This window comes from Neoarius graeffei, chromosome 4 (genome assembly GCF_027579695.1).
Source record: "Neoarius graeffei isolate fNeoGra1 chromosome 4, fNeoGra1.pri, whole genome shotgun sequence".
Classification (NCBI taxonomy): domain Eukaryota; kingdom Metazoa; phylum Chordata; class Actinopteri; order Siluriformes; family Ariidae; genus Neoarius; species Neoarius graeffei.
In genome coordinates, this window is record NC_083572.1 from 1,062,428 (window position 1) to 1,078,360 (window position 15,933).

Here is a 15,933-nt window from a genome sequence, read left to right on the forward strand (position 1 = left end):
CTGAAGCGAGCTGAGTCGTGCCGGTTTTTGGTAGTCGAAACGCGAGCCGTGTCGGGCTGAAGTAAGCTGAAGTGAGCTGAAAAAGGGTAGTGGAAAAGGGCCATAATATCAGCCACAGATAAAAAGAAAATATTGTGAGGAATGAAGGGAAACATACTTCAGCAGAATACAGAATTAGTATAACTTGTTTACTTTCATTGTAATAACTTGAGCTCTTATTTGCTTTATCAAAAGTGTATTTGCACATTTCCAAATGTTCAGTGACAAGTGCAATGTTTATTTTGACAAGTGCTATTATTTTTTCAAAACTATACGATTTCTATTTTCAAGAAAATGTGTGCACAACCGTGCAAAACGTGAACATCTGAGGTGATGTTATAACCAAGAATAATAATTTTAAAAAATGATGCGACTTAGCAGTTAAACAGCTTTGTCCCCTTTATGGATCCAGGTACTGGGTTAGAACTCTTCTGACTCTTTTTCCTTCAGCTGTCAAGCTGTCTCCTCTGACGACAACTGGTTCCGAGTCTGGCTGGTTGTCCCCGTTATGGTGAATGGCTTCAGTAACAGTTGTCATCTATTGTGTCTTTAGAGGCCTCGCAATAATTGTGCAGCACAAAACATGCATAAATAAAGGGCAGGTCATGTAGATTTATATCCATGGCTCTCCTCAAAGCTCCAAAACGAGCCTTTAGCCTCCCAAAGGCACATTCTATTACCATGCGTGCCCTGCACAAAGATCGTCCAAAATACTGCTCCTGAACAGTGCTTCCTCCATTAGCATATTCCTTCATTAGATATGGCAGTAATGGGTATGTGGGATCACCCAAAATGTAAACTGGAATGGGTGCTTCATTGTCAACAATTTGTTTTGGACAAGGAGGGATTTTTCCATTTTTGAGAAAGTCATTGATGGTTGAGTTGGAAAAGACACGGGCGTCATGGACGCTTCCCGGCCATTTCACTACCACATCCATAAAGCAGTATTTATAGTCACATGTTGCCTGGATATTTAAGGTAAAATTACCCTCTCTGTTCAGGTAATCAGTGGAATTTGCTGAAGGCTTCTTTATCCCAACATGGGTCCCATCCACTGCACCCATGCACTGAGGGAGGCCATGGATCTGTTCAAATTTTTCCACTAGTGAATGCACTGCACTTTCAGTTGTATGAACTGGGGTCCCAAGTGCACTGTTACAGCTCTACACACCTGCCTGACAATGTTTGAGACGACCTGTCTTGACAAACCAAAAGCATTAGCTGTCTTCCGTAATCTGCCCTCGTCAGCTAAATAGTAAAGCGTGCACGCAACTTTTTTGATGACACTGACGGGTGATCGCATAACAGTGGACTGCCCCTCGATATAAAGACGTAATAACTCCGACAGCGACAGGAGTGAGGACCGGGATACACAGAAATTGTCACGCCATTCCCCTGGGAGTACGACTTCCATCTCAAAGTTTTCCCACCAGCTGGCAGTGCGCCCCGGTCTGATCCAAAAGTGGCGTTGACGATTTCGGCGAGGAACATGCCTACGTGGAGTGGTTAAGATGGGGTAAATCACCGACCGCAATGTCAGTCGCCTGTGCTCTTGGAGCAGTAGTTGGGCTTCTAAAATTAAACATGTAAATAGCACCTGCACAATAATTAACGCTTTCAAGGCACTACTCTGATCCATTACTCTTTGTTCATGCTTAATCTGGCTTCTGCAGTAAACAAAGGTCACACGCATTTGTCGTCAGGGCAGATTTGTCGTCATTTTTTTGGCGCAGATTGTGACGTTCTAAAACGCAAACCTCCGGTTATCTCTGTCTACACGAAAAGGCATACACGGAGTTTTCAAAAATCTTCACTTTGCCCGGAGTTTTTTTTTAAAATATTTGTTTTCGATGTGTTTTCATGTGGATGACAGGACAAAACGTAGAAAAATATCTTCGATTTAGCAGATACCCGGCTACGTGTGGATGGGGTCTGAAATGCAGTTTCTGTTCTCCCCAGAAGGCAGCAGATGAAAGCCGAGACATGAATCGCGTCTGGAGTTGGTCTCTTTACTCATGTAGTGAACACAAACCCATTACAGCTGCTTTCTCTACAGAAAGATTTTCAACCCCCCCCCCCAAAAAAAAAAACAGGAAAGCACAAAACCAAGATCAGTACACACCAGATGACTCAAAATCACACCCAGATGCGTCAACAGCTCACCGCACTGACCGTCAGTTACACTTAACACTTCTTTTAAAGTCTGTTTCCTGCTTAACGAAATGTTAATGACTCGTCTCCAGGAGGAACAGCACTGATTTCACTTCACTGATGCAACAGAAAAGAGTTCAGCCTGTCAGCACGAGGTCACAAGTTCGAATCCTGAGACAGCAAAACCGCCTGTTCTCTCTGGGTGGGAGGGGCATACTGTCTTTCCCCTGTCAATCACAGACACCAGGTTCTGTCAGCTCATGTATGTGGAAGAGGGAGGATAGCACTTTCCTCCAAATGTTCAAGATGGCTGAAGTCACATGTCTAAAAGGAAGGACTAGAACAGACTAAAGAAGGGTTTTTATTATTATTATTATTATTATTATTATTAATTCCCAGCTTCTGATAGACATCAATCATAGAGGAGATAAATCAGTTTTAGGAGATTTTGGACAGCCCCGATTTCTCTGAGTAAACCCAGAAGTGAGAAAGCTACATCATTTTACAAACATGTTACCAGCTCTCATAAAAACACCACCTGATTCAGCTCTGTGAAACATCAGGGCCAGATGTGCTAATGCTTCAATAATACCAACTAATGCTGCATAAAATCTACAGCAGCCATTTTATGACACGGTTAAAACAAGTCTTCGGTCGAGCTGAAGAAGTGACAGAGTGTGAGGTCACTGAATGATCAAGTGAGTCCCCGGCTGATGAAAAGGACTCCATAAAATTCAGACTTGGAATAATGAGTAGCGCAAGAACAAAGAACACTAACCCTAGCTTGATACCATGAGGAACTCATGGAAGGTGTGCATGTGGAGGGGGGGAAAAAAAAAAAAAACCCCACAGAACTACAAACTGTACGTTTTTATCAGTGCTCTTCGAAGCATCATTCATCAAATAAAAATTTAAGTTAATCTATAAAATGCAGAGCATCTGAGCACAGAGATGCATTTCTGACTCAGAACACAAAGTAAAGCTTGCAGTGTAAGTAAGGTCACCAAAGTACTATTAATGTTAAAATTCTCATTTTTAATCATCATGTATGTATGCGTTATATCTACAAGGAAAATCAAACAGTAAGCAAGAGCTAACAGTTTATTTATATATTTAAAAAAAAAAAAAAAAAAAGAAGTCAGGAGCACTGCAGAACTTTTTGGGCCTTCATTCCTCAAAATATGCAGAAACCCAAAGGCCCACCACAGAGAAAGCTGGGGGGGGGAGACAAAAAAACCAAACAGACACACCTTTTCCCTGCATTCCAGATGTGGCCGAGCAAAATTAATTTATCTCCAGGGTCTGAAATATATAATTGCTACCTTTGGAAATACTTTCCATTTCTCCTGCTGCTTACATCATGTACAATAAAAACTCCCCGAACTGCCAATATAACTAAAAAAGGCTAAAACACCAAGTGGAGCTGTGCACAACAATTTCAGGCTTCTTGAAACACTTAACGGAAAAAACACTTTCCTTTTTTTTAAACCAAAGCAGAATTTCTCTTCGGGGAGAAAAAGAAAACCCACACACATGAACTTGGCATGCACATTTAGTCTGTGATGAAGCCAAAAATAAAATCTGCCCCTTTTCAAAACAATGCATTATGTACAATTTAGCTCAATTCTAGTCCTCACATCAATAAATAAATAAAAATACCCCAGATACTGTAAATAGTCGATTGTATTAGTGACATTTCTCCAACGAACAGGAATGGAGTTAATTTTATTGCACACTGCAGTTTAAAATTAAGTTTAAAAGCTGCTCATTTGTATCTAAAAACGCTTTTTATACCTATAAGTGTTATTTTAATAAATCAGTTTACCCAATAAACAGTTATTTACATGGGTGCAAGTATAAAATTTTCAAAAACCTGAAAAGTCTGACAGTGTCAGATGTACATGGCGCAACCATGTGTGTGTGTGTGTGTGTGTGTGTGGGTGGGGTTTGAGTCCCCCCCAGGGCTCGAAAAAAAATTTAAATTACAAGTTAAAATGGTCGCCTCTCATGCAAACATTTATAATATAGTAATATGATTTGCATATTCACATCAAATGTTTAATACATTCATCTGAAATAACATTTCAAGTACAAGACTTAACACTTCAAAACATATAGCAACTACTAATTTAAATGTTGAAACAACCATTTTTAATATGCTTTTGCTGCGATACCGTTTTTACAATATATACACAGCTTGAGTTAAAATAAGGGGCCACGTGTCCATGTCCTCAGAAACGCCTGGATTTTAGCAAATAAGATTCAGCTTTTTCCATATACAAAAATATCTATTTTATAATCCATTACTGACTACAAATGAGTTTTCAACCCAACAACCACATTAGAAAAGATGATTAAAAAAAAGCTAACAAACTTATTTCAAGACCTACCTTGATGGTCTTTGAACAGCAGTCACAATACGCAACTCCCGGGACGTCCGGTTTTCTCAGCCATATTCCCCATTTGTCACACTCGCTTAACCATTCCCATCTCCGTTTATTTCTAGACGTCTTTTCTAATGGAGCCTTCTGATAAAAACTTCATTTTGACACATTTTGATAAGCAACCAGAGGCAAAGCACATGGTTCTGTCGCAAGGGAGGGAAGCGAAATAAGGCTTATTATAAAAGCTGAAGTTTCACTGGATGGCAGTTAACAGTGAGCCAATTAAAAGCACCGTTCTAACTTGCACCAAAAGAAACGGTGACTCATGGGAATAGCTGTGTTGATTTGGTCGAACAACATGCTACGTGCGTGAAACATATCACATGTATAACACCGTGAAACGGGCTAGTCAGGACCGCTCGCCGGTGAGCAGCGTATAAATTGAATGAGGTTTGTGTCCAAGACGAGATGAAGATTTGTCTCGTGCAGAGACTGTACCGCAGTAACCCGGTAATACGCTGAGAGTGAGACAGTGAGAGGGCCACACCCCCCGAAAATCTCAACGGATTTACACGATTTGGGAAAATGACTTTCAGAACCAAAAAAACCGGAGCTTCCAGCACATGCCAGAAAACTTGCACCCATGTATTTATAGCTAGAAAATTATGCTCATGTGTTTAACCAAAACTGGTCCTTTGCTTCTTCAGAAAAGCAACGTAAGTGTTTATACCCCAAACCTTTCGGGTTTTTTTTACCAAGTACTACACATTTCCAACTACAAAATTATTACCCAGAGCATGGTGTTTTTTAGTTAAAAACATTTCCCTGTTGATACGGATGCATCATCTTATCTAAAACCCGGACTTCCTATCAAGGTCCTATACCACGCTACAAAACTGGTCACCCAAGTTATTTTTCTTACCTGCGTACAATTCTTACTAAATACTCACTACTTCAAGCAAAAGTTTTCAGAAAAGTTAGTCATTAAAAATTACAATTCAAGGACTTCCTGTTTTTAACCAAAACGTTGTGTTTTCAGGGACTCGCTTTCTTTATACAGAATTTCTCTTTTGTCTGACGTTTATAATCTTTACCAATTACTTATTAGTTCCAGGTACAGAATTGTGAATTTCAGCTAAAAATGAACAAGCTACAGAACTGGGTTTTGTTTTTAGCCAAAACATTAGTTTTCCACAAAGAAAACCTCTGACCAGCGAAAAGGCAGTTTCAGCTAAAGCAACGCTTTAAAACCCCCCCTTACCTTGCAGCATGCACCTGTAGGCCGATTCAGAGATGGCGTAGATGTGTGGTGGCATTTCGTGCCTCTTTTTACCACGGTACATCTCGATGATGTTTTCTGAATAAATGGGCAGGTTTTTGTACGGGTTTATCACCACACAGAAGAGTCCGGAATATGTCTGGAAAAGGGAAAAGTAATTATAAACAGAAGTGCTTTATTAATTCCATGACACCTAGGAACATTTGTTTATGATAACTACTGTATACAGTGCCATTCCAGATACTAAACATGTATAAATCAGTAAATAAGCTCCATAGCAGTGTTCGCTAGCTAGGAAACCAGAACCCAAAGCATTTCCCCTTTATAAGCGAGCGAGTGCTGGTTCATGATAAACCCCACTGTACTGGAGGAAATGGTGCTCTCTATGTGGCACATACTGTTTTGGCACCATGTAGTACAGAATGTGGTTTGGGACAGAGCCCATAGTGAGACAGGAACACACTCAATATATAATTTCAAACTCTCCCCTCCATTTTAATCTGTAAACATCACACCAGTTGGGCAAAGTCTAAGGACGGGATGTTCCAGCCCACCTCACACAATTTGCATGACATGTAACTGCAGACCAAACTGTAACGAAAGCGTAAATATAAAGTAACCTGGAGAGTGGAGCTGGAAGGCACATGTTGAGCATCTGCATCCTGGGTTTATGCCCTGCACTGTCCATTATATAACTAGCTAGTCCTTTTGCTAACTCGCAACAAGATGAAGAAACCTTTATTCATCACATGCACACCAAATACAGTGAAATTCATCCTCTGCATTTAACCCATCTGAAGCAGTGAACACACGCGCGCGCGCGCGCACCCAGAGCAGCGGGCAGCCGCACTACAGCGCCCGGGGAGCAGTCAGGGTTAGGGGCCCTCGCTCAAGGGCACTTCAGCCTGAGGCCACCCCACATTAACCTAACCTGCATGTCTTTGGACTGTGGGGGAAACCGGAGCACCCAGAGGAAACCCACGCAGACACGGGGAGAACATGCAAACTCCGCACAGAAAGGCCCTCTGTGTGGAGGCCACTGGGTTCGAACCCGGACCTTCTTGCTGTGAGGAGACTGTGCTAACCACGACACCACCGTGAGCCAACTGTCCAACATGCAGTCGATGTTTCTGTTGTTCAGTTTCATATTAAAGTGTTCAGTTTTACAGAAGCAGATCAGATCCTGAGTCACCGTGCTAAGTTTAACAACTTGACTGCTGGGCTTTGTTTAGCACAGGTGTGTGATACACACACACACACACACACACACACACACACACACACACACACCATTATGAGCAGGCAAGGACTTACAGCTCCTTCCTTTCCTGTCCCCTTTCATTAGTCTATAGCATTTAGTGTCTTCTGAAACAGTAAGATTACATAACGATCAGCTGTTGAATCTCCTAGTAATGTTCAAAGCCCAGTCAGTGCATCCTCTCATTGTCTGCTGATTAAAGCCTTCAATTCCAATTAATATTTCCAAAACAAATCATTCATCTCTCTCTTGGTTAAGTTGCGTATAAGCATGTTTGTGGTTAAACCATGCTAAAAATTCAAATTTTGCCAATTTTTCTTCATAATCATACATCTATGCTGGTAAACACCAACCAGCTGTACATTACTAAGCATGTCCACAATGCCACACCTCCGTAAAAGGCAAAAGGACCTGAAAGTGGCGACGAAAGAGTTATTCAGATTGGATTATCCTTTCACGGGGTGCCATTACTTTTGTCCTAACTGAACAGTGAGTACTGATTTATGGAGTCGTTTTGAAATCAGTTTCCTTCACAACTGAGTTTCAGAAACCTTTCATGGAGATCAGTAAGTGGTTTAAACATGGTGTAATCGGTGTATAAAACCACAGGAAATCTGACAATTGCATGGATTAAAGCAAAAAAAAAAATTGACTGAAAATTTACGTGCGTGTGTTATGGGTGGATTTCGATGAAATTCTGGGGGGGGGGGGTGTTATGGGTGGATTTCGATGAAATTCTGAGAACGGTTAACTTAGAACTGATAACTATCAATTAATTAATGGATTAATATATTCAATTTATTGCACTCTCTTTCCATTGCTTCCGTATATTACTTTTTTGTGGCAAACCACACAAATGCAAGCGCCTGGAACGTTTAGTTTCTTGCACCATGAACTAAATGGCTTTCCGTTTTCACCCATTTCGTACAGCCAAGCCCACCTCCACTTGTTTTTTTACACCTTTATCGATGGCAGACACATCAGTGCCTTCTTTCATGTAAAGCGCATCCATGCTGCTGAAACCGAAAGCAGAATGACATGCTCCTCTATGCTCGGTCAATATAGAAAAAAGTTTGGATCTTCGCTTAAATTATAATTTGACCTTACTTTGTGTTGAATACGACTTCAAAAACAATTCAAGATTTTATTAAGAGAAATATTGTGGCCAACACGAGTGTTAAGTTCCCTAAAAGATTGCGTGAAGTTGGCTGCTATCTACTTTGCGTTCGTTCTCATTTTCCTCCATCATTTCATCGGCCAGAAACAGATGTTTTGACATAATTTAACTGAGTAGGCTATGATTATTATTTAACCGTAGTCTTCTAGACATTTTGACTGTTTGGGGCATTGAACGCTGGTGGATGATTTTCAGGGAATAAAGTTCAGCGCATGTCGGAACATCATTGCGCTCGCAGCCTCCAACTCCTCAAACGTCCTTTAAATTGTGATATAACGTAGGCTATAAGGCACGGTTCTAACATACCTTACACACTGGCCTAACGAAAATAATTGTTGGGGTGTCTGCTGATTTGTTAGCTATAAATTTAGTTCTAATTACTTCTGACAGTCTGCAAGCATTGCACCGTCGGGCCTCAAGTCCGGCTGAAGCAGAGGAGCGGGCTTTCCGGGCTTTATTTTTTATTTTTTTATTTTTTTAACATGCTCTATTTCTATATGTGCAGGTTTGAACTAAGTCATTTTGGCAAGATTTAATTTAATACAAAACTGAAATGGTCAGACACAAGCATGCCAAGCACATGGGAATGTATTTTGCCAATTTTGACAGCGCATGTTTTTTTAATGCCGCACCGTAGACAGCGAACATTTAAACATGATCAAACACAGGAAATGAACACAAAGCATGGCTCAAAAACAAAAAAGTTAAATAAACCCTGCTGATAGTTGATGGTGTTGCAACACATCAGTGTTATAACCCAATCTCTACCCAACCACCCGTCATTTTAATTCTCCTCGGATCAGCACCGACCTCACATTTGGCCTTGGGAGAGTTCAGTTGACGGAAATCCGTCACACAACGGAAAACTTTAATCTATGCAATTGTACAATTCGAATTAAACAATCAGTCGAGGGTCACGCTAACGAGTCTCCTCTCTCTCCCTCACACACACAGCAAGATATCAACATTTTTCCCCCTCCTGTATTTCCATCACCACATTTCTGGTGTAAACACGAAGAAAGAGTTACACTAATCTGTTCGAGTGATAAATAAGACTCAGTCAGTCCTAGAGGAAGAAGCTAATCATGAAAATGACTTGATAAAGGGCTTTAAACTTAATCCCACACACAAGAAAGCGCAACATGAGACCAAACTGGTTTTATTCCTGAGGGCTGATTGGCTGTTCACGTCCCTGCTGCCTCGCGGTTTTCTATACGGCATCATAAGGCACTGCAATACGCAACCAGTACAGTAACGCCTCACAAACACTCCGTTCTCCCCAGACACCAGGACGAAGACAGCTGTTTTCATAAAGTTTCTACTTTGAATAAAGACCATGTGACCTCTCCCTCCCTCTCTCTGAAGATAATCCGTAATTCTCTTCATCACACAAGGGACACTTTTACAGTCAGTATAATATAATAAACCACCATAAAGCACAAGTATGTGTGTGTAAGAGAGAGAAACCCCAGGCCACTAACATTCCATGATGACCTCATCACTCCTGGCCTCCAGTTTTCACAGTGTGAGGTGAAAAAAACGACAGAAACAACGCTCCTGCACTCGTCCTTTATCAGGCTTAAACTATTTCCTTGTCTCTCTCTCTGTTCTTTTCATGCAACTTGTCTGCACTACAGCTGATAAAGCTAAAACAAAAAAATTATAAATATCCTAACGTCAAATATTTCACACTTTTTTAAACTTGGACTTTATTCATGTTCCTATGGAATTATATCTGAGTTTAAGTTGTCTCTCACCGTGTTTGATGATCACTAATAAAACTGTAAATCCTAAAACAGTACATCACCAGAGAGAGAGCTACATAGCCCCGCCCCTTCCCCATGGGCATGACACTTACGTAGATGAGCCCAGAATAGTAGCGGTCCTTGAGGTTGTGGAGAACGGACGCCTCGTTGAGGCAGGTGAGCTCAGCCATGTCCTCCACCTTACTGAACTTGGGTGGGTTCATCTTCTGGATGTCATCTTTGTTCACCAGAGCCTTCTTCCCGTTCTCAGCGAGCTCCACCAGCACCTCCTCTCCTCGCTCCTCCCGAATGCTTGCCGCCTCAAACCCGTGCCGCTCAGACGGAACCCACACCAGCTTCTTAGCGGTCCAGTCGGCCTGCGTGGCTGGGTTATAGACCACGGCCCGGTCCACGAAGAGGTACCGCTCCGGGTCCTCCTGCCCGCTCCGCTGAGCCATCTCTGGCATTGGGGGCTAAAGAAGTAGGCCACCTAAAGAAGAAACCCAGGAGAACCAGTCACCACTTTTACCCACCTCATTTAACCTTCCTTACCGTTCCTCAGCTGTCTGCACCATGAGGGTTTCGCTCTTTTTTTATAGTTTCAATTTTGTACCATTTTGAGCTAAATGTTATTCTTGAGCTACTCTGACAATTTCACAACATGAGACTTGTCAATTTTTGAGCTGCATTAAGAATTTACTTCATTTTCACTACTTTTCAGAGTTTTACTCCATTTTTTAACCAACCTTTAAACTACTTTTTTTATCAATACTATTTTGAGCAAATCTCTTACCATTTAACCATTCCCTGAGCTATGTTTTTAGTTGTTCTGAGACTTAATCTGGTGATGTGACCGGACCAGTTACTGTAACTGGACTAAATCCCGCTCATGTACAGAGCGCTCAGGTTTTACACACGACTCGAGACACTCACACAAGCCTGACATCACCACCACCTCGCTCAGTACTAATCACCACCATGACCACTAAACCCGTCTAAAGCCTGTAATTACTCTACATACCAGATAAAATTAATTTTTTTAAATAATTAGGAGAACATGAGCTTTTCACCTTTACTGCTTTAATTCAGAATCATATTTAACAGTACACTGATTATACAACAGAAGTGCTAACTCCAACACACACGAGTGACTCCCAACACCAGTGTGGGCTGCTTTCATAATAATTACACACACACTTCTAAAAATGAAACCACAAACACTTTCCTGCAGAAAATCATCTCAAAACCCAGAGGCCTGAATTCCTGCCCTAAAAACCCCACAGAACAGAACATTACAGAACAGAACCGAACATTACAGAACCGAACAGATCATTACAGAACAGAACCGAACATTACAGAACCGAACAGATCATTACAGAACAGAACCGAACATTACAGAACCGAACAGATCATTATAGAACAGAACCGAACAGAACAGATCATTACAGAACCGAACCGAACAGAAGAGGGCCACACACGCGGGCGTGTTGACTGCAGATCTACCCTAAACCCTTAATCGGACTCAGAAAGGAGTCTATAACCTTTTAAACATGCACTACATCAGGTGAGGCACAGAAGGGCGCGTTGTGGCGCCTGTACCCTATGTAGGGCACCGCTATAGGGAAGTCAGGAGTCATTTGGGACGCAGCCCCGCTTCAGCGATTCAGGCCAGCTTAAAAAAATACAATTATAAATTAAAAACAAAGAAAACCCCCACACACAAACGAACACAAGAGGGGACATAGGCTGTCTTTTTAATTGCCAAACAGGCAACCGAAATCAGATCATTAGTTTTTATTTAAAGATAAATAAATTCCTTTTTAACTTGGACTTAATGCGGCATTTCTGGACGACACCGTTAGCCACCGTGCCTGCTGCGCTCTGATTGGCCAACACTTTCCCGCCTACTATGCCATGATTGGCTTAGGAGCTCACCCTCGCGCACATTCCACTGGTTTGTCCAATCAGCGGCGCCGCTTGCGTGCGCGAACAAACTGTCAATCCAGGGCGCCTGAGGCGGGATTTCGCGTCAGAATACAGGTGGAGAGAAAGAGAGAGGAAAAAAAAAACCCGCCTAGCTTTATCAGCTACCGTTAACTGCAGAGATAGCCTCGGCCCACAGGGATGGAGGCTCACTAAAGTTACGAGTCTAACTGCACAGATACACAATATGAGGATAAATATAACGCAGTAAACGGCTGTAAGACTGAAGAGAATGCTGCTGCTGAGGAGAGGAGAGGAGAGGAGAGGAGAGGAGAGGAGCTGGCGGGCTGGGCCGGCCTCAGACTCCCCCTCTCTATCATCACCCCCAAAAAGTACCGACACTAATAATCCGCCAAGCCGCTTATCCTGCGCGGAAACACAACACCACACAGACCCCCGACTTACAAAGGGCAGCTGGCGCTGAGCGCTCCGCCTGTGAAGAGCTGACCGAGTCCGCTGGGAGAGTCACTGGGTGCTCGCGCCTTCTGTCCCCTCACAGTCCGCACTGATGCTGCTGCCTCAACCGAACTACAGCACTGCCCCCTTTTATACCAGCCCCGCCCACTCCAACCAAACCAGCGTTATCCGTTACACTCCGGCCCCGCCCACATTTTTCCCCCACCAGAACCCTGATCCCCGCTCGCCTCGCGCTCGCGCCTTCATTCTTCACGCTTCTTTGGCGCCACTTGTAACCCCGCCCACTTTCTCCTGATTGGCTAGTATTAGCGCGTGACAGCTGGTCATTGGTTTATAATCAGCCCTGGTCACTGAGGGTTCGGTTGAGAAAAGAGAGAAAAAGCATTTTACCTTCGTTAAAAAATAAAAATAAACCCTTCGATTTAGGAAATGAATGCATCACAGTTTTGTTCTTTTGTATAACCGATGAGTCAATTTCAAATAAATCTAATCAAAATCATAAATAAATTTGACATCGTAGGCTACGCAGAGAAATGTCTCCCTCTTGTGGTTATAAATATAACATGTTCGAGTTGATAAACTAAATTTTCTCAATAAAAATAAAATCAGTTTCTGTGAGAAAGATTGTAATTTCTTGAATTATAAAGTCAACTATTAAACAACGTTTTATTTATTTACTTATTTGCAAAGTTATATTTAAGCAACGTGCACGCTTGCTAGCATTAACTACCTCTGCTAATTAGATACTGTTCACTAACACACTTATTCAGAGTAAAATGTTTATTTATATACAATATTACCAGGAATTGGGTAAGATCTTGTTAAAATGGCATTACATTTTGTTTCATTTCCCTTTTACCACAAAGAATGTCTCAGTGCCTCGAACCTTTCCCCTGTTAGCCTGGAAGCTAATCCTACTAGTCGTTAGCTGCTAATTTGGAATAAAGGCTTCAACCTGATAGTAGAACACAATGTTAGCTTGGATTTCTGAGGTAAATGTTTAGCCCTAAAGCTGATGCTAGCTCTTAAATCCTTCTAAAATTAAGAATCTCTTTGTGGCAACAAATAATCCATTTCCTTTTTCTCCTCCTTCTTTTTGAAATACTGTTTTTAATGGTTGAAACTGCCAAAATTAAATTACTTCAGACAAAAAATTTTTTGCACAACGACACACTTGATCTTGTTGATCATGACAAGATGCAAATAAAACAAAGTATTTTTTAAAACCCTCTACTATTTTAATGTGTTTTTATTGCATAATATGGGTTAAATAAGGGGAAAAAATCATTTAAATGGAGTAGTTGGTAAGTTGTTGCCATATGGCAACAATATGGAATGGGATGTACTTTAAAATCTAATTTTCCCTGATGAAATTATTTTTTTCCTTAAAAATTTTAATCGTACTCAATGAAATTACCCTTGAGAATAACCAAATACTCACACTGCTTTGGACTGTGCTTATAATAACATGGCAATAACAGTGACACAGTTTCAATGACCATATTACCTGGAAAATATTTCATAGTTTATTTGCAAACTGGCAAATACTTACAGCTTCTTATAAGACTGCAAAAAAAAAAAAAACTAAAATTACAAAAACAAGTATAAATAGTGTGTGTGTGTGTTTGTTTTTACTTCAAAATATTATCAAAAGCTGTAAATAGATTCTTAGCGTATCCTAGCCTGTTACGGTCCAGTCAATTGCACGCACTCACTTCAGTTCCATATTTGCATGTTGTTTACATTTCACCATTTTACAAAAGACTCATTCCATCTAAACATCTTTTAATGATAAAAAATAAATGTTTACTTCAAATAGATAGTATTTCAATTTGTTCCTAAAGGAATTTTGTCGAAATACTGAACAATACTTTAATTTTGACAACCCTCGGGTCCTTATGGGGCTAACAGGGCCCTGTCTGAATGAATGGGATAGAGAGCCATAACTGTACTTTAAAAACTGCAGGTATAGAATCATCAGTCAAATCTGATTTTAAAAAAAAGCTTAAAAATTTGATGACTTTGCCCCAAAATAAGGTTTTAAAAGCTTTCCCCCTCCACAGATTATATTTCTACCACACACATGCGCAACTGTGTGTTGCGTCACTGCAACAAAGCAGTTGGCTTCATTTGTTTCCTGGTTCAGCAGACAACTGGTTTTTGTGGAGAGGTGAGGGATAGGTGCATACAACCGCCATCTTTGGTATTACAAACTTTTCCTATATATTTCTATTCAGGAATCTTTAACTGTGTCTCAGTTTGTGTACTTCTGTACTTACACTTGGTATTCTGAGTGCATGAATGTGTTCACACTGACAATTACGGCAACATGCAGTGCACTGAGAGACCCGGATGGTGGACTCAAAACAGGCAAAATACTGAGTGTGCAACGCTGCACACTTTTCACCCTCAGCACTCGCCATCTTGGCTACATAGTGGAAGGGGAGGGACCGACGTCCTATTTTCATCCAGGTGGAGGAGGGCGTGTCATCGCAGCTGACAGTGATGTAATTCACCCTGGGTGGGGCTCCAATCTATCACAGGACTAACACACAGACTAACAACCATCTTACTCACACTCACACCTGTGCGGGGTTGAGAGGAGCCAGTTTACCGAATCCACATCTTTAGGCTGTGGGAGGAAACCAGAGAACCTGGAGGAAACCCACACAGACACAAGGAGAACACGCAAACTCCACACAGAAAGAACCCAGTCAGCCGCGAGGGTCAAACCCACGACCTTCTCACTGTAACAGTGATAAACACTGCACCACTGTGAATTGTGTTTAGATGATAATAAACTGATGCTGATTTAAGGCTCGTATATTTGTGATGATTGTGTTCTAAACACCTGTAACCTGCTAAAATATTAATAGGGTATTAGACTAGATTTGAAAACAGCTACTAACTAGTTAGCTGATGTTAGTGGTGCACTTGAATAGCAATATTTTACATTTACAGCAGTGTGAATGACACGTTATCAAACTTTAATAAACACGAGAATACAGCACTACACTCAACTATTTATAATTTCAGGCAATACTATAATTTCCGTGTTTGAAATAATTCAAACTAAGATTATATTTTACTTTCTGTGTGTGTGCGTGTGGTGTGCATTTTTCCAGCAGGTGATGCTGTTCACTTTGTGTTTAAACCCCTCGTCTCTGTACCATCAGTTTGTTTCTGAATGTTTTGGTTTTGGGAGCCACAAATCCTCAGCCACAGTGCTGAGCGTAAATGAGTGATCTGAACCCAGTCGAACACCTGTGGGGAATTCTGAAGAGACAAGTTGAGCATCACTCTCCATCCAGCATCCAGTCACTAAAAGAGGTCGTTGTTGAAGAATGGAAAAAGATTGATGTTGCAAAATGTCGCCAACTTGTTCATTCCATGCCTAGAAGACTTGGTGCTGTCATTAAAAATCATGGAGGCCATTCAAAGTACTAGATGTAGTAGTTTTTGTTGTGGGGTGTACTCATTTTTGCACCACCCTAATTTGA

The 15,933-nt window shown here is 41.3% G+C and overlaps 1 protein-coding gene across 4 annotated transcripts in view; it reads right to left on the reverse strand.

The window, feature by feature from the left end:
- LOC132884689 (myosin-10) overlaps positions 1-12,557 on the reverse strand; it is a 48,082-nt gene extending 35,525 nt beyond the window's left edge. For all 4 annotated transcript variants that reach the window (XM_060918544.1, XM_060918543.1, XM_060918542.1 and 1 more), the window contains exons 1-3: positions 12,422-12,557; positions 10,147-10,523; positions 5,836-5,992 (exon numbers count right to left, since the gene is read on the reverse strand). In XM_060918544.1, coding sequence (XP_060774527.1) covers positions 5,836-5,992; positions 10,147-10,500 — 511 coding nt within the window. In that variant the 5' untranslated portion in view covers positions 10,501-10,523; positions 12,422-12,557. The remainder of the gene's footprint in view (positions 1-5,835; positions 5,993-10,146; positions 10,524-12,421) is intronic.
- Between the last annotated feature and the right edge of the window lie 3,376 nt (positions 12,558-15,933).